General features: G+C 36.7%; 1 protein-coding gene across 1 annotated transcript; it reads right to left on the reverse strand.

Moving 5' to 3' along the window:
* Positions 1-345: 345 nt before the first annotated feature.
* Positions 346-22,217, reverse strand: LOC121517389 (protein-L-isoaspartate O-methyltransferase domain-containing protein 2). The gene is made up of 7 exons (XM_041799101.1): positions 22,093-22,217; positions 19,597-19,757; positions 15,493-15,643; positions 15,165-15,267; positions 14,919-15,090; positions 14,697-14,820; positions 346-1,277 (listed from the first exon to the last, which is right to left on the reverse strand). Exons 2-7 carry the CDS (start codon positions 19,750-19,752, stop codon positions 730-732), a joined length of 1,254 nt encoding a protein of 417 aa, XP_041655035.1. The 5' UTR covers positions 19,753-19,757; positions 22,093-22,217; the 3' UTR covers positions 346-729.
* Between the last annotated feature and the right edge of the window lie 2,832 nt (positions 22,218-25,049).

Below are 25,049 nucleotides of genomic sequence, written 5' to 3' on the forward strand. Positions count from 1 at the left end.
TGAAATCAGAGGAAGTTTTCAGACTAAATCTGCTTTTATTTTGAAATCAGAGGAAGTATTCAGACTGAATCTACTTTTACTTTGAAATCGGATGAAGTATTCAGACTAAATCTGCTTTTATTTTGAAAGCAGATGAAGTATTCAGACTAAATCTGCTTTTATTTTGAAATCAGAGGAAGTATTCAGACTAAATCTGCTTTTATTTTGAAATCAGAGGAAGTATTCAGACTAAATCTGCTTTTATTTTGAAATCAGAGGAAGTATTGAGACTAAATCTGCTGTTATTTTGAAATCAGAGGAAGTATTCAGACTAAATCTGCTTTTATTTTGAAATCAGAGGAAGTATTCAGACTAAATCTGCTTTTATTTTGAAATCAGGGGAAGTATTCAGACTAAATCTGCTTGGTCACCCAGAATCCTCTCTGGTCTTTGGACCGTCTCAGTCATCTCAATGGAAATGTACAGCGACAGTTCTGCTCTGAGCCTCAGGCTGCGTGGCGAGCAGGAAGTGGCTTTTGGCGCCCTGAACACCAAGCTGACAGCGTCATGGACAAGTTTGTCATGCGCCATGGCGAGCATGATGGACGTGAATCATTTAGGTGAAATGTGAAATAACCCCCCCCCCCCATGAATCCTCGCCATAGTTCAGAGAAGATGATGAAGAGGATGAAGACAGGTGAAGAAAGGAGGCGTGGTCTGTCAGTGGCGCCATTGCTCTGTGGGCGTGGCCTACTTCTCTCTGTAGTACAGCAGGTACATCTTGAGCGGCTCGGGCAATGGCAGATTCAGGATCCTATGTCGAAGCACGTTGACGGCGGGTTGTGGGCGGAGCAGCTCTCCGGTCTCCTTCTCCTCTTCCTCCTCCTCTGGCTCCTCCTCCTCCTCCTCCTCCACCGTCTCCTCCTCCTCCACCGTTGCTCCTCGTCCTCCTCGTCGGCTCCCTCTCAGCTGACGCCTCCCCTCTCTCTCTCCCACCTCCTCCTCCTCTGCTCGCCCTCCCTGGTTGTTGTTGCTGTCCAGAGGGGCGGGGCCTATCCCACTGCTGGCCACTACCTGCCGCGTGGCGAGGACCAGGGCATTACAGTGGCGACGGTGGACACGCCGCCGTTTGAAGCGAGGGCCGTACTTATGGAGGCCCGCCACTGCCAGGCCCCTCCCCACACTGAAGGAGGAGCCTCTGCCACGTGATTGGCTGTCTCCAACATCTGTAGTCACTCTGAGGGCGTGGCGGATGACGATACGAGACAGCTCTTGAAGCGTCCGGACCTCGAACCTCGCTGTGGGCAGAGAGAAGAGAGGAAATGAAAGCGTTAAAGACAGGGGGCCCATCACAGAACAGGGGGCCAATCACAGGACAGGGGGCCAATCACAGAACAGGGGGCCAATCACAGAACAGGGGGCCAATCACAGGACAGGGGGCCAATCACAGAACAGGGGGCCAATCACAGGACAGGGGGCCAATCACAGAACAGGGGGCCAATCACAGAACAGGGGGCCAATCACAGAACAGGCGGCCAATCACAGAACAGGGGGCCAATCACAGAACAGGGGGCCAATCACAGGACAGGGGGCCAATCACAGGACAGGGGCCCAATCACAGAACAGGCGGCCAATCACAGAACAGGGGGCCAATCACAGAACAGGGGGCCAATCACAGGACAGGGGGCCAATCACAGGACAGGGGCCCAATCACAGAACAGGCGGCCAATCACAGAACAGGGGGCCAATCACAGAACAGGGGGCCAATCACAGAACAGGGGGCCAATCACAGGACAGGGGGCCAATCACAGGACAGGAATCCCTATCATAGGACAGAGGGTCTATCATAGGACAGGGGCCCATCACAGGACAGAGGATCCATCATAAGACAGGGGACCCAACATAGGACAGGGGGCCCTTCACAGGACAGAGGGTCCATCATAAGACAGGGGGCCCAACATAGGACAGGGGGCCCTTCACAGGGCAGAGGGTCCATCATAGGACAGGGGGCCCATTACAGGACAGAGGGTCCATCATAGGACAGGGGGCCAATCACAGGACAGGGGGCCAATCACAGGACAGGAATCCCTATCAAAGGACAGGGGACCCATCATAGGACAGAGGGTCTATCATAGGACAGGGGCCCATCACAGGACAGAGGATCCATCATAGGACAGGGGGCCCAACATAGGACAGGGGGCCCTTCACAGGACAGAGGGTCCATCATAGGACAGGGGGCCCATTACAAGACAGGAGCCCCATCATAGGGCAGGAGCCCTATCATAGGAAAGGGGGCCCCTCACAGGACAGGAGCCCCATCACTGTACAGGGGCCCCATCATAGGAGAATTACTGTGTATACTGTGCCATTAAATCGATCTTATCTGTTGCTAGTATGAGTTGGATTTTTTTTTCATAGGACAGAAGTTACTCTATAAATCAAACTCAAGCTTTAGATACTCTATAAATCAAACTCAAGCTTTAGATACTCTATAAATCAAACTCAAGCTTTAGATACTCTATAAATCAAACTCAAGCTTTAGATACTCTATAAATCAAACTCAAGCTTTAGATACTCTATAAATCAAACTCAAGCTTTAGATACTCTATAAATCAAACTCAAGCTTTAGATACTCTATAAATCAAACTCTGGCTTTAGATACTCTATGAATCAAACTCAAGCTTTAGATACTCTATAAATCAAACTCAAGCTTTAGATACTCTATAAATCAAACTCAAGCTTTAGATACTCTATAAATCAAACTCAAGCTTTAGACACTCTATAAATCAAACTCAAGCTTTAGATACTCTATAAATCAAACTCAAGCTTTAGACACTCTATAAATCAAACTCAAGCTTTAGACACTCTATAAATCAAACTCAAGCTTTAGACACTCTATAAATCAAACTCAAGCTTTAGATACTCTATAAACCAAACTCAAGCTTTAGACACTCTATAAATCAAACTCAAGCTTTAGACACTCTATAAACCAAACTCAAGCTTTAGACACTCTATAAATCAAACTCAAGCTTTAGACACTCTATAAATCAAACTCAAGCTTTAGACACTCTATAAATCAAACTCTGGCTTTAGATACTCTATAAATCAAACTCAAGCTTTAGATACTCTATAAACCAAACTCAAGCTTTAGACACTCTATAAATCAAACTCAAGCTTTAGATACTCTATAAATCAAACTCTGGCTTTAGATACTCTATAAATCAAACTCAAGCTTTAGATACTCTATAAACCAAACTCAAGCTTTAGACACTCTATAAATCAAACTCAAGCTTTAGATACTCTATAAATCAAACTCTGGCTTTAGATACTCTATAAATCAAACTCAAGCTTTAGATACTCTATAAATCAAACTCTGGCTTTAGATACTCTATAAATCAAACTCAAGCTTTAGATACTCTATAAATCAAACTCTGGCTTTAGATACTCTATAAATCAAACTCAAGCTTTAGATACTCTATAAATCAAACTCTGGCTTTAGATACTCTATAAATCAAACTCAAGCTTTAGATACTCTATAAATCAAACTCAAGCTTTAGACACTCTATAAATCAAACTCAAGCTTTAGATACTCTATAAATCAAACTCAAGCTTTAGACACTCTATAAATCAAACTCAAGCTTTAGATACTCTGATGATCAAACTCTGGCTTTAGATACTCTATAAATCAAACTCAAGCTTTAGATACTCTATAAATAAAACTCTGGCTTTAGATACTCTATAAATCAAACTCAAGCTTTAGATACTCTATAAATCAAACTCAAGCTTTAGACACTCTATAAATCAAACTCAAGCTTTATATACTCCATAAACCAAACTCAAGCTTTAGATACTCTATAAATCAAACTCTGGCTTTAGATACTCTATAAATCAAACTCAAGCTTTAGATACTCTATAAATAAAACTCTGGCTTTAGTTACTCTATAAATCAAACTCAAGCTTTAGATACTCTATAAATAAAACTCTGGCTTTAGTTACTCTATAAATCAAACTCAAGCTTTAGATACTCTATAAATCAAACTCAAGCTTTAGATACTCTATAAATCAAACTCAAGCTTTAGATACTCTATGAGTCAAACTCAGGCTTTAGTAACTCTGATAATCAAACTCTGGCTGTAGGTACTCTATAAATAAAACTCTGGCTTTAGATACTCTACAAAACAAACTCTGTCTTTAGTTATTCTGTACATAAAACTCTGACTTTAGATACTCTATGAATCAAAATCTGGCTTTAGTTACTCTATGAATCAAACTCTGACTTTAGATACTGTATGAATCAAACTCTGACTTTAGTTACTCTATAAATCAAACTCTGGCTTAACTAACTCTATAATCCAAACTCTGGCTATAGTTACTCTATATATCAAACTCTGGCTTAACTAACTCTATGAACCAAACTCTGGCTTTAGTTACTCAATGAATCAAACTCCGGCTTTAGTTACTCTATAAATCAAACTCTGGCTTAACTAACTCTATGAACCAAACTCTGGCTTAAGTTACTCTATAAATCAAACTCTGGCATTAGATACTCTCTGATTCAAACTCTGGCTTTAGTTACTCTATAAATCAAACTCTGGCTTAACTAACTCTATAAACCAAACTCATGCTTTAGTTACTCAATGAATCAAACTCCGGCTTTAGTTACTCTATAAATCAAACTCTGGCTTAACGAACTATATAAACCAAACTCTGATTTAAGTTACTCAATGAATCAAACTCCGGCTTTAGTTACTCTATAAATCAAACTCTGGCTTAACGAACTATATAAACCAAACTCTGATTTAAGTTACTCAATGAATCAAACACTGGCGTTAGTTACTCTATAAATCAAACTCTGACTTTAGATACTGTATGAATCAAACTCTGACTTTAGTTACTCTATAAATCAAACCCTGGCATTAGATACTCTCTGAATCAAACTCTGGCTTTAGTTACTCTATAAATCAAACTCTGGCTTAACTAACTCTATAAGCTAAACTCTGGCTTTAGTTACTCTATAAATAAAACTCTGGCTTAACTAACTCTATAAACCAAACTCTGACTTTAGATACTCTATGAGTCAAACTCAGGCTTTAGTAACTCTGATAATCAAACTCTGGCTGTAGGTACTCTATAAATCAAACTCTGGCTTCAGATACTCTATAAATCAAACTCAAGCTTTAGATACTCTATAAATCAAACTCAAGCTTTAGATACTCTATAAATCAAACTCAAGCTTTAGATACTCTATAAATCAAACTCAAGCTTTAGATACTCTATAAATCAAACTCTGGCTTTAGATACTCTACAAATCAAACTCAAGCTTTAGATACTCTATAAATCAAACTCAAGCTTTAGATACTCTATAAATCAAACTCAAGCTTTAGACACTCTATAAATCAAACTCAAGCTTTAGATACTCTATAAATCAAACTCTGGCTTTAGATACTCTATAAATCAAACTCAAGCTTTAGATACTCTATAAATAAAACTCTGGCTTTAGTTACTCTATGAATCAAACTCCGGCTTTAGATACTCTATAAATAAAACTCTGGCTTTAGTTACTCTATAAATCAAACTCAAGCTTTAGATACTCTATAAATCAAACTCAAGCTTTAGATACTCTATAAATCAAACTCAAGCTTTAGATACTCTATAAATCAAACTCTGGCTTTAGATACTCTATAAATCAAACTCAAGCTTTAGATACTCTATAAACCAAACTCAAGCTTTAGATACTCTATAAATAAAACTCTGGCTTTAGTTACTCTATAAATCAAACTCTGACTTTAGATACTCTATGAGTCAAACTCAGGCTTTAGTAACTCTGATAATCAAACTCTGGCTGTAGGTACTCTATAAATCAAACTCTGGCTTTAGATACTCTACAAAACAAACTCTGTCTTTAGTTATTCTGTACATAAAACTCTGACTTTAGATACTCCATGAATCAAAATCTGGCTTTAGTTACTCTATGAATCAAACTCTGACTTTAGATACTGTATGAATCAAACCCCGACTTTAGTTACTCTATAAATCAAACTCTGGCTTAACTAACTCTATAATCCAAACTCTGGCTTTAGTTACTCTATAAATCAAACTCAAGCTTTAGATACTCTATAAATAAAACTCAAGCTTTAGATACTCTATAAATCAAACTCAAGCTTTAGATACTCTATAAATCAAACTCTGGCTTTAGATACTCTATAAATCAAACTCAAGCTTTAGATACTCTATGAGTCAAACTCAGGCTTTAGTAACTCTGATAATCAAACTCTGGCTGTAGGTACTCTATAAATAAAACTCTGGCTTTAGATACTCTACAAAACAAACTCTGGCATTAGATACTCTCTGAATCAAACTCTGGCTTTAGTTACTCTATAAATCAAACTCTGGCTTTAGTTACTCTATAAATCAAACTCTGACTTTAGATACTGTATGAAATCAAACTCTGCTTTAGTTACTCTATAAATCAAACTCTGGCTTTAGACTAACTCTATAATCAAACTCTGGCTTTAGTTACTCTATAAATCAAACTCTGGCTTTAGACTAACTCTATAAATCAAACTCTGGCTTTAGTTACTCTATAAATCAAACTCTGGCTTTAGTTACTCTATAAATCAAACTCTGGCTTTAGTTACTCTATAAATCAAACTCTGGCTTTAGTTACTCTATAAATCAAACTCTGGCTTTAGATACTCTATAAATCAAACTCTGGCTTTAGTTACTCTATAAATCAAACTCTGGCTTTAGATACTCTATAAATCAAACTCAAGCTTTAGTTACTCAATAAATCAAACTCTGGCTTTAGTTACTCTATAAATCAAACTCTGGCTTTAGATACCTATATAAACCAAACTCTGATTTAAGTTACTCAATGAATCAAACTCCGGCTTTAGTTACTCTATAAATCAAACTCTGGCTTAACGAACTATATAAATCAAACTCTGACTTTAGTTACTCTATAAATCAAACACTGGCTTTAGTTACTCTATAAATCAAACTCTGGCTTTGGTTACTCTATTAATCAAACTCTGGCTTTAGTTACTCTATAAATCAAACTCTGGGTTTAGTTACTCTATAAATCAAACTCTGACTTTAGTTACTCTATAAATCAAACTCAGGCTTTAACTAACTCTATAAAGCTAAACTCTGGCTTTAGTTACTCTGATAATCAAACTCTGGCTTTAGTTACTCTATAAATCAAACTCTGGCTTTAGTTACTCTATAAATCAAACTCTGGCTTAAGTTACTCTATAAATCAAACTCTGGCTTTAGATACTCTATAAATAAAACTCTGGCTTTAGATACTCTATAAATCAAACTCAAGCTTTAGATACTCTATAAATCAAACTCAAGCTTTAGATACTCTATAAATCAAACTCTGGCTTTAGATACTCTATAAATCAAACTCAAGCTTTAGATACTCTATAAATCAAACTCTGGCTTTAGATACTCTATAAATCAAACTCAAGCTTTAGATACTCTATAAATCAAACTCAAGCTTTAGTTACTCTGTATAGCAAATTCTGACTTTAGTTACTCTGTAAAGCAAACTCTGACTTCGGTTACTCTATAAACTAAACTCTGACTTTAGTTAGTCTGTACATCAAACTCTGACTTTATTTATTCTATCAATCAAACTCTGACTTTAGTTAGTCTGTACATCAAACTCTGACTTTATTTATTCTATCAATCAAACTCTGGCTTTAGTTACTCTATAAATCAAACTCTGGCCTTAGTTACTTTGTAAATCAAACTCTGGCTTTAGTTACTCTATAAATCAAACTCTGGCTTTAGTTACTCTGTAAATCAAACTCTGACTTTAGTTACTCTATAAATCAAACTCTGACTTTAGTTACTCTATCAATCAAACTCTGACTTTAGTTACTCTATCAATCAAACTCTGACTTTAGTTACTCTATAAATCAAACTCAAGCTTTAGATACTCTATGAGTCAAACTCAGGCTTTAGTAACTCTGATAATCAAACTCTGGCTGTAGGTACTCTATAAATAAAACTCTGGCTTTAGATACTCTACAAAACAAACTCTGGCTTTAGTTACTCTATAAATCAAACTCTGGCTTTAGTTACTCTATAAATCAAAATCTGGCTTTAGTTACTCTATGAATCAAACTCTGACTTTAGATACTGTATGAATCAAACCCCGACTTTAGTTACTCTATAAATCAAACTCTGGCTTAACTAACTATATAAACCAAACTCTGGATTTAGTTACTCTATAAATCAAACTCTGGCTTAACTAACTCTATAATCCAAACTCTGGCTTTAGTTACTCTATATATCAAACTCTGGCTTAACTAACTCTATAAACCAAACTCTGGCTTTAGTTACTCAATGAATCAAACTCTGGCTTTAGTTACTCTATAAATCAAACTCTGGCATTAGATACTCTCTGAATCAAACTCTGGCTTTAGTTACTCTATAAATGAAACTCTGGCTTAACTAACTCTATAAACCAAACTCATGCTTTAGTTACTCGATGAATCAAACTCCGGCTTTAGTTACTCTATAAATCAAACTCTGGCTTAACGAACTATATAAACCAAACTCTGATTTTAGTTACTCGATGAATCAAACACTGGCGTTAGTTACTCTTTAAATCAAACTCAGGCTTTAGTTACTCTATGTATCAAACTCTGACTTTAGATACTGTATGAATCAAACTCTGACTTTAGTTACTCTATAAATCAAACCCTGGCATTAGATACTCTCTGAATCAAACTCCGGCTTTAGTTACTCCATAAATCAAACTCTGGCTTAACTAACTCTATAAGCCAAACTCTGGCTTTAGTTACTCTATAAATAAAACTCTGGCTTAACTAACTCTATAAACCAAACTCTGACTTTAGATACTCTATGAGTCAAACTCTGGCTTTAGTAACTCTGATAATCAAACTCTGGCTGTAGGTACTCTATAAATCAAACTCTGGCTTTAGATACTCTACAAAACAAACTCTGTCTTTAGTTATTCTGTACATAAAACTCTGACTTTAGATACTCTATGAATCAAAATCTGGCTTTAGTTACTCTATGAATCAAACTCTGACTTTAGATACTGTATGAATCAAACTCTGACTTTAGTTACTCTATAAATCAAACTCTGGCTTAACTAACTCTATGAACCAAACTCTGGCTTTAGTTACTCAATGAATCAAACTCCGGCTTTAGTTATTCTATAAATAAAACTCTGGCTTAACTAACTCTATAAACCAAACTCTGGCTGTAGTTACTCTATAAATCAAACTCTGGCATTAGATACTCTCTGAATCAAACTCTGGCTTTAGTTACTCTATAAATCAAACTCTGGCTTAACTAACTCTATAAACCAAACTCTGGCTTTAGGTACTCTATAAATCAAACTCTGGCTTAACTAACTCTATAAACCAAACTCTGGCTTTAGTTACTCTATAAATCAAACTCTGGCTTAACTAACTCTATAAACCAAACTCATGCTTTAGTGACTCAATGAATCAAACTCCGGCTTTAGTTACTCTATAAATCAAACTCTGGCTTAACGAACTATATCAACCAAACTCTGGTTTTAGTTACTATATAAAGAAAACTCTGGCTTTAGTTACTCTATAAATCCAACTCTGGCTTTAGTTACTCTATGAATCAAACTCTGGCTTTAGATACTCTATGAATTAAACTCTGGCTTTAGTTACTCTTTGAATCAAACTCTGGCTTTAGATACTCTGATGATCAAACTCTGGCTTTGGTTACTCTATAATTCAAACTCTGGCTTAACTAACTCTATAAATCAAACTCTGGCATTAGATACTCTCTGAATCAAACTCTGGCTTTAGTTTCAAACTCTGGCTTAACTAACTCCATAAACCAAACTCTGGCTTTAGTTACTCAATGAATCAAACACTGGCGTTAGTTACTCTTTAAATCAAACTCAGGCTTTAGTTACTCTATGTATCAAACTCTGACTTTAGTTACTCTATAATTCAAACCCTGGCATTAGATACTCTCTGAATCAAACTCTGGCTTTAGTTACTCCATAAATCAAACTCTGGCTTAACTAACTCTATAAGCCAAACTCTGGCTTTAGTTACTCTATAAATAAAACTCTGGCTTAACTAACTCTATAAACCAAACTCTGGCTTTAGTTACTCTATAATTCAAACCCTGGCATTAGATACTCTCTGAATCAAACTCTGGCTTTAGTTACTCTATAATTCAAACCCTGGCATTAGATACTCTCTGAATCAAACTCTGGCTTTAGTTACTCCATAAATCAAACTCTGGCTTAACTAACTCTATAAGCCAAACTCTGGCTTTAGTTACTCTATAAATAAAACTCTGGCTTAACTAACTCTATAAACCAAACTCTGGCTTTAGTTACTCTATTAATCAAACTCTGGCTTAACTAACTCTATAAACCAAACTCTGGCTTTAGTTACTCTATAAATCAAACTCTGGCTTAACGAACTCTATAAACCAAACTCTGACTTTAGTTACTCTATGAATCAAACACTGGCTTTAGATACTCTATGAATCAAACTCCGGCTTTAGTTACTCTATAAATCAGACTCTGACGTAAGAAACTCCATGAATCAAACTCTGGCTTGAGTTACTCTATGAATCAAAAACTGGCTTTAGATACTCTATGAATCAAACTCTGGCTTAAGTCACTCTTTGAATCAAACTCTGAATTTAGATACTCTATGAATAAAACTCTGGCTTTAGTTACTCTATGAATCTAATTCTGGCATTAGATACTCTATGAATCAAACACTGGATATAGCAACTCTGATGATCAAAGTCTGGCTTTAGATACTCTATAGATCAAACTCTGGCTTTATTTACTCTATGTATCAAACTCTGACTTTAGTTACTCTATAATTCAAACCCTGGCATTAGATACTCTATGAATCAAACTCTGGATACAGCAACTCTGATGATCAAAGTCTGGCTTTAGATACTCTATAGATCAAACTCTGGCTTTATTTACTCTATAAATCAAATATAGGATTTAGATACACTACAAAAGAAACTCTGGCTTTAGATACTCTACAAATCAAAATCAGGCTTTAGATACTCTATAATTCAAACTCTGGCTTTAGATACTGTATAAATCAAACTCTGGCTTTGGTTACTCTATGAATCAAACTCTGGCTTCAGTTACTTTGATAATCAAACTCTGGCTTTAGATACTATATAAATCAAACTCTGGCTTTGGTGACTCTGATAATCAAACTCTGGCTTTAGTTACTCTACAAAACAAACTTTGTCTTTAGATACTCTACAAAACAAACTCTGACTTTAGTTACTCTATAAATCAAACTCTGGCTTTAGTTTCTTTATAAATAAAACTCTGGCTTAAGTTACTCTATAAATCAAACTCTGGCTTTAGTTACTCGATAAATCAAACTCTGGTTTAAGTTTAAGTAACTCTATAAACCAAACTCTGGTTTTAGTTACTATATAAATCAAACTCTGGCTTTAGTTACTCTATGAATTAAACTCTGGATATAGCAACTCTGATGATCAAAATTCTGGCTTTGGTGACTCTGATAATCAAACTCTGGCTTTAGTTACTCTATAAATCAAACTCAGGCTTTAGATACATTACAAAAGAAACTCTGGCTTTAGATACTCTACAAATCAAACTCTGGCTTTAGATACTCTACAAATCAAACTCTGGGTTTAGTTACTCTATGAATCAAACTCTGGCTTGAGTTACTCTATAATTCAAACTCTGGCTTTAGACACTCTATAAATCAAACTCTGGCTTTGGTTACTTTATGAATCAACCGCAGGCTTTAGATACTCTGATAATCAAACTCTGGCTTTAGATCCTCGTCAAAACGAACTCTGTCTTTAGTTACTCTGTACATAAAACTGACTTTAGATACTCTATGAATCAAACTCTTGCTTGAGATACTCTGTTCATCAAACTTTGGCTTTAGATACTCTCTGAATCAAACTCTGGCTTTAGTTACTCGATGAATCAAACTCCGGCTTTAGTTACTCTATAAATCAAACTCTGGCTTAAGTAACTCTATAAACCAAACTCTGGCTTTAGTTAGTCTATATATAAAACTCTGACTTCAGTAACTATAATTCAAACTCTGGCTTTAGACACTCTATAAATCAAACTCTGGCTTTGGTTACTTTATGAATCAACCGCAGGCTTTAGATACTCTGATAATCAAACTCTGGCTTTAGATCCTCGTCAAAACGAACTCTGTCTTTAGTTACTCTGTACATAAAACTGACTGTAGATACTCTATGAATCAAACTCTTGCTTGAGATACTCTGTTCATCAAACTTTGGCTTTAGATACTCTCTGAATCAAACTCTGGCTTTAGTTACTCGATGAATCAAACTCCGGCTTTAGTTACTCTATAAATCAAACTCTGGCTTAAGTAACTCTATAAACCAAACTCTGGCTTTAGTTAGTCTATATATAAAACTCTGACTTCAGTAACTATGAATCAAACTCTGGCTTTAGATACTCTGATGATAAAATTCTGGCTTTAGTTACTCTACAAAACAAACTCTGGCTTTAGCAACTCTATGAATCAAACTCTGGTTTTAGTTACTATATAAAGAAAACTCTGGCTTTAGTTACTCTACAAATCCAAATCTGGCTTTAGTTACTCTATGAATCAAACTCTGGCTTTAGATAGTCTATGAATCAAACTCTAGCTTCAGTTACTCTGATAATCAAACTCTGGCTTTAGTTACTCTTTGAATCAAACTCTGGCTTTAGATACTCTATAAATAAAACTCTGGTTTAGTTACTGTATAAATAAAACTCTGGCTTTAGTTACTCTATAAATCCAACTCTGGCTTTAATTACTGTATAAATCAAACTCTGGCTTTAGCAACTCTGATGATCAAACTCTGGCTTTAGATACTCTATGTATCAAACTCTGACTTTAGATACTGTATGAATCAAACTCTGACATTAGTTACTCTAAACATCAAACTCTGGCTTTAGTTACTCTATAAATCAAACTCTGACTTTAGATACTCTATAAATCAAACTCTGGCTTTAGTTACTCTGTACATCAAACTCTGGCATTAGATACTCTCTGAATCAAACTCTGGCTTTAGTTACGCGATAAATCAAACTCCAGCTTTGGTTACTCTATAAATCAAACTCTGGCTTAAGTAACTCTATAAACCAAACTCTGGCTTTAGTTAGTCTATATATAAAACTCTGACTTCAGTTACTATGAATCAAACTCTGGCTTTACTTACTCTATGAATCAAACTCTGGCTTTGGATACTCTGATAATCAAATTCTGGCTTTAGTTACTCTACAAAATAAACTCTGGCTTTCGCAACTCTATGAATCAAACTCTGGTTTTAGTTACTATATAAAGAAAACTCTGGCTTTAGTTACTCTATAAATCCAACTCTGGCTTTAGTTACTCTATGAATCAAACTCTGGCTTTAGATACTCTATGAATTAAACTCTGGCTTTAGTTACTCTTTGAATCAAACTCTGGCTTTAGATACTCTGATGATCAAACTCTGGCTTTGGTTACTCTACAAAACAACCTCTGGCTGTAGTTACTCTATAAATCAAACTCTGGTTTAGTTACTGTATAAATAAAACTCTGGCTTTAATTACTCTATAAATCAAACTCTGGCTTTAGCAACTCTGATGATCAAACTCTGGCTTTAGCAACTCTGATGATCAAACTCTGGCTTTGGTTACTCTATGAATCAAACTCTGACTTTAGATACTCTATGAATCAAACTCTGGCTTTAGTTACTCTATACATCAAACTCTGGCTTTAGATACTCTACAAATCAAACTCTGACTTTAGATACTCTATAAATCAAACTCTGGCTTTAGCAACTATGATGATCAAACTCTGGCTTTAGATACTCTACAAATCAAACTCTGGCTTTAGTTACTCTATACATCAAACTCTGGCTTTAGATACTCTACAAAACAAACTCTGACTTTAGATACTCTATGAATCAAACTCTGGCTTGAGATACTATATCAATCAAACTCTGGCTTTAGTTACTCTATAAATCAAACTCTGACTTTAGATACTCTACAAATCAAACTCTGGCTTTAGTTACTCTACAAAACAAACTCTGACTTTAGATACTCTATGAATCAAACTCTGGCTTGAGATACTATATCAATCAAACTCTGGCTTTAGTTACTCTATAAATCAAACTCTGACTTTAGATACTCTATGAATAAAACTCTGGCTGTAGTTACTCTATACATCAAACTCTGGCTTTAGATACTCTACAAAACAAACTCTGACTTTAGATACTCTATAAATCAAACTCTGGCTTTAGCAACTATGATGATCAAACTCTGGCTTTAGATACTCTACAAATCAAACTCTGGCTTTAGTTACTCTACAAAACAAACTCTGACTTTAGATACTCTATGAATCAAACTCTGGCTTGAGATACTATATCAATCAAACTCTGGCTTTAGTTACTCTATAAATCAAACTCTGACTTTAGATACTCTATGAATAAAACTCTGGCTGTAGTTACTCTGTACATCAAACTCTGGCTGTAGTTACTGTATAAATCAAACTCTGGCTGTAGTTACTCTGTACATCAAACTCTGGCTGTAGTTACTGTATAAATCAAACTCTGGCTTTAGTTACTCTGTACATCAAACTGTGGCTTTAGATGTCTGATAATAAAACTTCAGGAACATTCCTCATCCAACCAAAGGTCAGAGCTGGACTCACGTAGTGGGACGGTCCTGGGTTTCCCATTGGTGCTGTGTTTGGGGAGCACAAGAGGAGCAAAGGACACAGAGATGATCTTTTTGGTCTCCCAGCTGTTCATGCCTGTCCGGGTAATCTTTGTCAGCTTCAGAGAAAAACAATATCATCAGTCATTACCGAGCTGTTCCTCCCTGGTTTAACTCTGATAATAAAAGCATCATCAGAGGCTTTTAAAGCACCAACCTTTTCCTCCAGGGGCATGACCAGGATACCCCCCAGCTTCAGTAGGTTCTTCATGTACTCCTCATGCTCCTTCTGGACCCCCGCCCCACAGTAAACCCGGTCATACTGCCGGCTCTCTGCAGGGATCTCCAGACAGTTCCCCAGCACGAAGGACGGCTCACAGAACTCAAACCTAGAGAGCAGCAAGGGTTAAAACTATGAACACATGGGAGTGACATAATGGTTCTGATGGGATGGGTCACCTACTTATCAAAGCTATCGCTGGTTTTGATGAAGGAGTCCAGCTTCTGATAGGCGTACTCAATTACATCTGCATGAAGTTCAATCCCATGATTTACTCCATTCGGGCCTGGAACCAAGAGAATAAACGGAGGATGGGAATAATCAGGAAAGGTTCAATAAGCTCAGTCAGCCAGGCTAAACTATACTGCATGACAGGATACAATAAAAAAAACAAACCATAGCATACCAGGCTATACAACACAAAAGGATACAAAAAGATGACAGAAAGAGGCATGATATATCAGGTTGGTACAAAATTACACAATACCACTGAAATATGATGAGAACATACCCAGTATGAGGCCCACCATGGTGCTCAGGTACCCTGTCCCACTGCCCAGGTTGAGGAAGGAGAGCCCGGAATGCAGATCCAGAGCCTCCATGACCTCTGAGTAGATACATGGAGCAGAAAGGTGGATGTTCCCATGTCTCCACGCCAGGTCCTGAAAACATGGCAAAACATGGCTATTCAGAAAATTATAGCATCCTGTAGCTCACAAATGTGGTTAATGAGAACATTATAACATCCTGTAGCTCATAAATGTGGTTAATGAGAATATTATAACATCCTGTAGCTCACAAATGTGGTTAACGAGAACATTATAACATCCTGTAGCTCAGAAATGTGGTTAACGAGAACATTATAGCATCCTGTAGCTCACAAATGTGGTTAACGAGAACATTATAACATCCTGTAGCTCACAAATGTGGTTAACGAGAACATTATAACATCCTGTAGCTCAGAAATGTGGTTAATGAGAACATTATAACATCCTGTAGCTCAGAAATGTGGTTAACGAGAACATTATAACATCCTGTAGCTCATTAATGTGGTTAACGAGAACATTATAACATCCTGTAGCTCAGAAATGTGGTTAACGAGAACATTATAACATCCTGTAGCTCAGAAATGTGGTTAATGAGAACATTATAACATCCTGTAGCTCAGAAATGTGGTTAATGAGAACATTATAACATCCTGTAGCTCAGAAATGTGGTTAATGAGAACATTATAACATCCTGTAGCTCACAAATGTGGTTAAGGAGAACATTATAACATCCTGTAGCTCAGAAATGTGGTTAATGAGAACATTATAACATCCTGTAGCTCACAAATGTGGTAAATGAGAATATTATAACATCCTGTAGCTCACAAATGTGGTTAATAAGAACATTATAACATCCTGTTGCTCAGACATGTGGTAATGGGAACATTATAACATCCTGTAGCTTACAAATGTGGTAAATGAGAACATTATAACATCCTGTAGCTCGGAAATGTGGTTAGTGAGAACATTATAACATCCTGTAGCTTACAAATGTGGTTAATGAGAACATTATAACATCTTGTATCTCAGAAATGTGGTTAACAAGAACATTATAACATCCTGTAGCTCAGAAATGTGGTTAACGAGAACATTATAACATCCTGTAGCTCACAAATGTGGTTAACAAGGACATTATAACATCCTGTAGCTTACAAATGTGGTTAATGAGAACATTTTAACATCCTGTAGCTCAGAAATGTGGTTAATGAGAATATTATAACATCCTGTAGCTCAGAAATGTGGTTAATGAGAATATTATAACATCCTGTTGCTCAGACATGTGGTTAATGAGAATATTATAACATCCTGTAGCTCAGAAATGTGGTTAACGAGAACATTATAGCATCCTGTAGCTCACAAATGTGGTTAACGAGAACATTATAACATCCTGTAGCTCACAAATGTGGTTAACGAGAACATTATAACATCCTGTAGCTCAGAAATGTGGTTAATGAGAACATTATAACATCCTGTAGCTCAGAAATGTGGTTAACGAGAACATTATAACATCCTGTAGCTCATTAATGTGGTTAACGAGAACATTATAACATCCTGTAGCTCACAAATGTGGTTAACGAGAACATCATAACATCCTGTAGCTCAGAAATGTGGTTAATGAGAACATTATAACATCCTGTAGGTCAGAAATGTGGTTAGTGAGAACATTATAACATCCTGTTGCTCAGACATGTGGTTTTTGAGAACATTATAACATCCTGTTGCTCAGACATGTGGTTTTTGAGAACATTATAACATCCTGTAGCTCAGACATGTGGTTTATGAGAACATTATAACATCCTGTAGCTCACAAATGTGGTTAATAAGAACATTATAACATCCTGTAGCTCACAAATGTGGTTAATGAGAATATTGTAACATCCTGTAGCTCATAAATGTGGTTAGTGAGAATATTATAACATCCTGTAGCTCACAAATGTGGTTAATGAGAATATTATAACATCCTGTAGCTCATAAATGTGGTTAATGAGAACATTATAACATCCTGTAGCTCAGACATGTGGTTAAAGAGAATATTATAACATCCTGTAGCTCATAAATGTGGTTAATGAGAATATTATAACATCCTGTTGCTCAGACATGTGGTTAATGAGAACATTATAACATCCTGTAGCTCACAAATGTGGTTAATGAGAATATTATAACATCCTGTAGCTCACAAATGTGGTTAATGAGAATATTATAACATCCTGTAGCTCACAAATGTGGTTAATGAGAACATCATAACATCCTGTAGCTCACAAATGTGGTTAACGAGAACATTATAACATCCTGTAGCTCACAAATGTGGTTAAGGAGAACATTATAACATTCTGTCGCTCAGACATGTGGTTAATGAGAATATTAAAACATCCTGTAGCTCAGAAATGTGGTTAATGAGAACATTATAACATCCTGTAGCTCATAAATGTGGTTTTTGAGAACATTATAAAATCCTGTAGCTCAGAAATGTGGTTTTTGAGAACATTATAACATCCTGTAGCTCACAAATATGGTTAATGAGAATATTATAACATCCTGTAGCTCAGAAATGTGGTTAATGAGAATATTATAACATCCTGTTGCTCAGTCAAGTGGTTAATGAGAAAATTATAACTTTCTGTTATTCAGACATGTGGTTAATGAGAAAATTATAACATCCTGTAGCTCAGAAATGTGATTAATGAGAACATTATAACATCCTGTTGCTCATATATGTAGTTAATGAGAACATTATAACATCCTGTTGCTCAGACATGTGGTAATGGGAACATTATAACATCCTGTAGCTCACAAATGTGGTTAATAAGAACATTATAACATCCTGTTGCTCAGACATGTGGTAATGGGAACATTATAACATCCTGTAGCTCAGAAATGTGGTTAATGAGAACATCATAACATCCTGTAGCTCAGAAATGTGGTTAGTGAGAACATTATAACATCCTGTAGCTTACAAATGTGGTTAATGAGAACATTATAACATCCTGTAGCTCAGACATGTGGTTAATAAGAATATTATAACATCCTGTAGCTCATAAATGTGGTTAATGACAATATTATAACATCCTGTAGCTCATAAATGTGGTTAATGAGAACATTATAACATCCTGTAGCTCAGACATGTGGTTAATGACAATATTATAACATCCTGTAGCTCATAAATGTGGTAAGTGAAAATATTATAACATCCTGTAGCTCAGAAATGTGGTTAGTGAGAATATTATAACATCCTGTAGCTCATAAATGTGGTAAGGGAGATTATTATAACATCCTGTTGCTCAGAAATGGGGTTAATGAGAACATTATAACATCCTGTTGCTCATAAATGTGGTTAGTAAGAATATTATAACATCCTGTACCTCATAAATGTGGTTAGTGAGAATATTATAACATCCTGTAGCTCAGAAATGTGGTAAGTGAGAATATTATAACATCCTGTAGCTCATAAATGTGGTTAGTGAGAATATTATAACATCCTGTATCTCAGAAATGTGGTTAATGAGAATATTATGACATCCTGTTGCTCATTAATGTGGTTAGTGAGAACATTATAACATCATGTAGCTCACAGATGTGGTTAATGAGACATTATAAGGTCCTGTTGCTCAGACATGTGGTTAATAAGAATATTATAACATCCTGTAGCTCAAAAATGTGGTTAGTGAGAATATTATAACATCCTGTAGCTCAGAAATGTGGTTAGTGAGAATATTATAACATCCTGTAGCTCATAAATGTGATTAATGAGAATATTATAACATCCTGTGGCTCATAAATGTGATTAATGAGAATATTATAACATCCTGTTGCTCAGACATGTGGTTAATGAGAATATTATAACATTCTGTTGCTCAGAAATGTGGTTAATGAGAAAATTATAACATCCTGTTGCTCATATATGTAGTTAATGAGAATATTATAACATCCTGTAGCTCATAAATGTGATTAATGAGAATATTATAACATTCTGTTGCTCATATATGTGGTTAATGAGAATATTATAACATCCTGTTGCTCAGACATGTGGTAAATAGTGAGATTAATTGTCCTGTCCGTGTCTCAGTTACCTTGTAGGCGTTGTCTCGGTATTCGTCCAGGTAATAGTCGGCGCGGTCGATGGCTCTGAAGGCTCGCTCCACCAGGTCAGAGCGGATGTAGTACGCCTCCTTCAAGTTATCGATCAGGTCATCGTTATCCTCACCAGCGCTCACGGCTCCGCCCATGATGACTGCAGAGAAACAGGAAAGTTTACTGTCAGACATGAAGCCACGTCAACAACGGTCAGGTGATACCAGCCCACTAGTATCATGTGACCCTTCCTGAAAGGGTCAAATATCTCAGTTTAACCTCTGATATGTTGTTTATCTTCTACTGTGAATAAAAAAATGAGTTTATGAGGATTGACAATCACTGACTTCTGCTTTTGTTTATATTTCTCACAGCGACCCAACTTTTTAGGAGCGGGGGTTGCATTTATGAGCATGTGGATGTCCTGATGTGTTGTGATCATTAAAAGAGTCTGGATGTGAATCTGTGACCAACAGTACACGGGTTTTAACTGTGTTTGTTAAACCAGGAAGTACAGATGGACTCAGACCTCCTTGTCTACAGCGTCTAGTCCTGATCTAGTCCAGATCTCCAACACGCACTGTCCCTTTAAACCAGCAACTAAAAACCGGATTCATCCCACAGACCCTGTTCCCCTGTTTCTTCATCCTCCCTCTGATCCTGATCCCTCTGAGGGTTTTCTCTGAAGGTTCATTTGCAGCTCTTTGCAGGTGGAGGTGTGAACCTCTCGGGACGTTTGTGCTTCACATGGGTGTGAAAGACGACGGCAGAGGACAGAAGATCAGAGGAGGACAGATGCTGGCCACCAGGGTGTGAAATGACCCTCTGAGGCTGTCCCAGTAGGAGCTGGTTTTACTGCAGAGCTTCTGATGAGGTCTGGTCCTCTGTAGTCCTCAGGCAGGAACCGGCAGAACCTCAGAGAGCCGCAGGAACATGTGAGAACGTTCCAGACTCCATTCCTGCTGTTAGGACTGTCAGAACGGCTCGCCTTAGTTTCACTCAGGAGTTAGAAATGCCGGAGAACTTCATCTGAACAGGTCAGGAATGTTCATGGAAATTTTAGGGAATTTCTTTGAATATGACGGGAAATTTGCTTGGAAATCTTCAAGTAATTTCATGAAAATTCTGGAAATTTAATGCGACATCTGGGGGAATATGTTGGGGAATTTTAAGGCGTTTTCATGGAAGTTTTGGAATGTTGGATCTTTTTTATGTGGGAGGGAGAATTATTGATAAACTTGTTGTTGTTGGAACGTTTGGGATTGAAGGTCAAATTCACTGAAATGTTATTCTGTTTTTGGGAGACGTTAAAGAAATGTTTCAGAACATTCACAGAAATATCCGCTCAGGTTTTAGATTTGAGGGTATTCGTCAGAGTTTTGTAAAGGAACACGCCCACTAAGGTCGGACTTTGTAGAGGAAAGGTTGATCCTTGTGGTCCGTCATCTAAACAAGTCCCCCATCCCGTTCTCAGTGACTGAAGAACCCCAACAACATCTGCTCTAAAACCCACCCAGGTCTGGCTTTTCTACAGAATCAGGACCTCCATCATTTTTGGTCTAGACTACTTCCTGTTCAGAGAGGAGGCTGATCTATAACCCTGATCGGAGGCTGATCTATAACCCCGATCGGAGGCTGATCTATAACCCCGATCGGAGGCTGATCTATAGCCCCGATCGGAGGCTGATCTATAGCCCCGATCGGAGGCTGATCTATAGCCCCGATCGGAGGCTGATCTATAGCCCCGATCGGAGGCTGATCTATAGCCCCGATCGGAGGCTGATCTATAACCCCGATCGGAGGCTGATCTATAGCCCCGATCGGAGGCTGATCTATAGCCCCGATCGGAGGCTGATCTATAGGCTGATCTATAACCCGATGGAGGCTGATCTATAGCCCGATCGGAGGCTGATCTATAGCCCGATCGAGGCTGATCTATAGCCCCGATCGGAGGCTGATCTATAACCCCGATCGGAGGCTGATCTATAGCCCCGATCGGAGGCTGATCTATAACCCCGATCGGAGGCTGATCTATAGCCCCGATCGGAGGCTGATCTATAGCCCCGATCGGAGGCTGATCTATAGCCCTGATCAGAGGCTAGAGCTGCTCAGAGCTGATTGGTCCAGAGAAGGAGGATGTTTCTGGTCTCAGGTAGAGACCAGACCAGAGGGGGGCGCTGTGATCCCTCTCTCAGACTAACTGGTTTAGTAGGCTAGTAGGCTACAAACACACTAACACACTTCCTGTCCAGCTCTGAGCTCTGCTCCATCCTCACCCTTACATTCAGATCAATTGCAGGTATTGATAAAGAGCCCTGTCCGCCCCTCCCCCCACCGATCAGCTGATCCCACACCGAGCACGGACACGCTCCTCACGAACACACACCAACAAGGTCAACACACTCTCAGACCCGCAGACTGTCTGCACAGCACGAGCTCAAACATCCACTCCCAGCTGATCGAGCCCTCCTCACGTGCTCTCTCTCTCCTCTTACCTGTCCTCAGGTTCCGCGGGTTGCTCACGTGCTCGCTCCTCTCCGAGTCTCTCCGAGTCTCTGCTGCTTGTCGGAGCTCTAGTCGGGAACACACCGCTGCTGGATGTAAACATTCAGACAGCTGACCACAGAGCCCAGCACGTAGACGCTGCTTATCATTACTCTAACATTCCTCCTCTATATTAGTCTTTATTGTGTTCATCACTGTCTAACATTCCTCCTCTATATTAATCTTTATTGTGTTCATTACTCTAACATTCCTCCTCTATATTAGTCTTTATTGTGTTCATTACTGTCTAACATTCCTCCTCTATATTAATCTTTATTGTGTTCATTACTCTAACATTCCTCCTCTATATTAGTCTTTATTGTGTTCATTACTGTCTAACATTCCTCCTCTATATTAGTCTTTATTTTTATCATTACTCTAACATTCCTCCTCTATATTAGTCTTTATTGTGTTCATTACTCTAACATTACTCCTCTATATTAGTCTTTATTGTGTTCATTACTGTCTAACATTCCTCCTCTATATCAGTCTTTATTGTGTTAATTACTCTATCATTCCTCCTCTATATTTGTCTTTATTTTGTTCTTTTCTGTCTAACATTCCTCCTCTATATTAGTCTTTATTGTGATCATTACTGTCTAACATTCCTCCTCTATATTAGTCTTTATTGTGTTCATTACTGTCTAACATTCCTCCTCTATATTAGTCTTTATTGTGTTCATTACTCTAACATTCCTCCTCTATATTAGTCTTTATTTTTATCATTACTCTAACATTCCTCCTCTATATTAGTCTTTATTTTTATCATTACTCTAACATTCCTCCTCTATATTAGTCTTTATTTTTATCATTACTCTAACATTCCTCCTCTATATTAGTCTTTATTGTGTTCATCACTGTCTAACATTCCTCCTCTATATTAATCTTTATTGTGTTCATTACTCTAACATTCCTCCTCTATATTAGTCTTTATTGTGTTCATTACTCTAACATTCCTCCTCTATATTAGTCTTTATTGTGTTCATTACTCTAACATTCCTCCTCTATATTAGTCTTTATTGTGTTCATTACTGTCTAACATTCCTCCTCTATATTAGTCTTTATTGTGTTCATTACTGTCTAACATTCCTCCTCTATATTAGTCTTTATTTTTATCATTACTCTAACATTCCTCCTCTATATTAATCTTTATTGTGTTCATTACTCTAACATTCCTCCTCTATATTAGTCTTTATTGTGTTCATCACTGTCTAACATTCCTCCTCTATATTAATCTTTATTGTGTTCATTACTCTAACATTCCTCCTCTATATTAGTCTTTATTTTTATCATTACTCTAACATTCCTCCTCTATATTAGTCTTTATTGTGTTCATTACTCTAACATTCCTCCTCTATATTAGTCTTTATTGTGTTCATTACTGTCTAACATTCCTCCTCTATATTAATCTTTATTGTGTTCATTATTCTAACATTCCTCCTCTATATTAATCTTTATTGTGTTCATTACTCTAACATTCCTCCTCTATATTAGTCTTTATTGTGTTCATTACTCTAACATTCCTCCTCTATATTAGTCTTTATTGTGTTCATTACTGTCTAACATTCCTCCTCTATATTAGTCTTTATTGTGTTCATTACTGTCTAACATTCCTCCTCTATATTAGTCTTTATTGTGTTCATTACTGTCTAACATTCCTCCTCTACATTAGTCTTTATTGTGTTCATTACTCTAACATTCCTCCTCTTTATTAGTCTTTATTGTGTTCATTACTCTAACATTCCTCCTCTATATTAGTCTTTATTGTGTTCATTACTGTCTAACATTCCTCCTCTATATTAGTCTTTATTGTGTTCATTACTCTAACATTCCTCCTCTTTATTAGTCTTTATTGTGTTCATTACTCTAACATTCCTCCTCTATATTAGTCTTTATTGTGTTCATTACTGTCTAACATTCCTCCTCTATATTAATCTTTATTGTGTTCATTACTCTAACATTCCTCCTCTATATTAGTCTTTATTGTGTTCATTACTGTCTAACATTCCTCCTCTATATTGGTCTTTATTGTGTTCATTACTGTCTAACATTCCTCCTCTATATTAGTCTTTATTGTGATCATTACTGTCTAACATTCCTCCTCTATATTAGTCTTTATTGTGTTCATTACTGTCTAACATTCCTCCTCTATATTGGTCTTTATTTTGATCATTACTCTAACATTCCTCCTCTATATTAGTCTTTATTGTGTTCATTACTGTCTAACATTCCTCCTCTATATTAGTCTTTAGTTTGATCATAACTCTAACATTCCTCCTCTATATTAGTCTTTATTTTGATCATTACTCTAACATTCCTCCTCTATATTAGTCTTTATTGTGTTCATTACTCTAACATTCCTCCTCTATATTAGTCTTTATTGTGTTCATTACTGTCTAACATTCCTCCTCTATATTAATCTTTATTGTGTTCATTATTCTAACATTCCTCCTCTATATTAATCTTTATTGTGTTCATTACTCTAACATTCCTCCTCTATATTAGTCTTTATTGTGTTCATTACTCTAACATTCCTCCTCTATATTGGTCTTTATTGTGTTCATTACTGTCTAACATTCCTCCTCTATATTAGTCTTTATTGTGTTCATTACTGTCTAACATTCCTCCTCTATATTGGTCTTTATTTTGATCATTACTCTAACATTCCTCCTCTATATTAGTCTTTATTGTGTTCATTACTGTCTAACATTCCTCCTCTATATTAGTCTTTAGTTTGATCATAACTCTAACATTCCTCCTCTATATTAGTCTTTATTTTGATCATTACTCTAACATTCCTCCTCTATATTAGTCTTTATCGTGTTCATTACTCTAACATTCCTCCTCTATATTAGTCTTTATTGTGTTCATTACTGTCTAACATTCCTCCTCTATATTTGTCTTTATT

This window comes from Cheilinus undulatus, linkage group 11 (genome assembly GCF_018320785.1).
Source record: "Cheilinus undulatus linkage group 11, ASM1832078v1, whole genome shotgun sequence".
In the NCBI taxonomy this organism is placed as follows: Eukaryota; Metazoa; Chordata; class Actinopteri; order Labriformes; family Labridae; genus Cheilinus; species Cheilinus undulatus.

What these genes read in the sequence shown, in the direction of transcription:
- LOC121517389 (XM_041799101.1), bottom strand. Translation starts at nt 19,752, where the DNA reads ATGGGCGGAGCCGTGAGCGCTGGTGAGGATAACGATGACCTGATCGAT. An exon ending in ACCGAGACAACGCCTACAAG is followed by an intron (nt 15,644 to 19,596) that starts GTAACTGAGACA and finishes CCATGTTTTCAG; the next exon opens with GACCTGGCGTGGAGACATGG. An exon ending in ACCAGCGATAGCTTTGATAA is followed by an intron (nt 15,091 to 15,164) that starts GTAGGTGACCCA and finishes GCTGCTCTCTAG; the next exon opens with GTTTGAGTTCTGTGAGCCGT.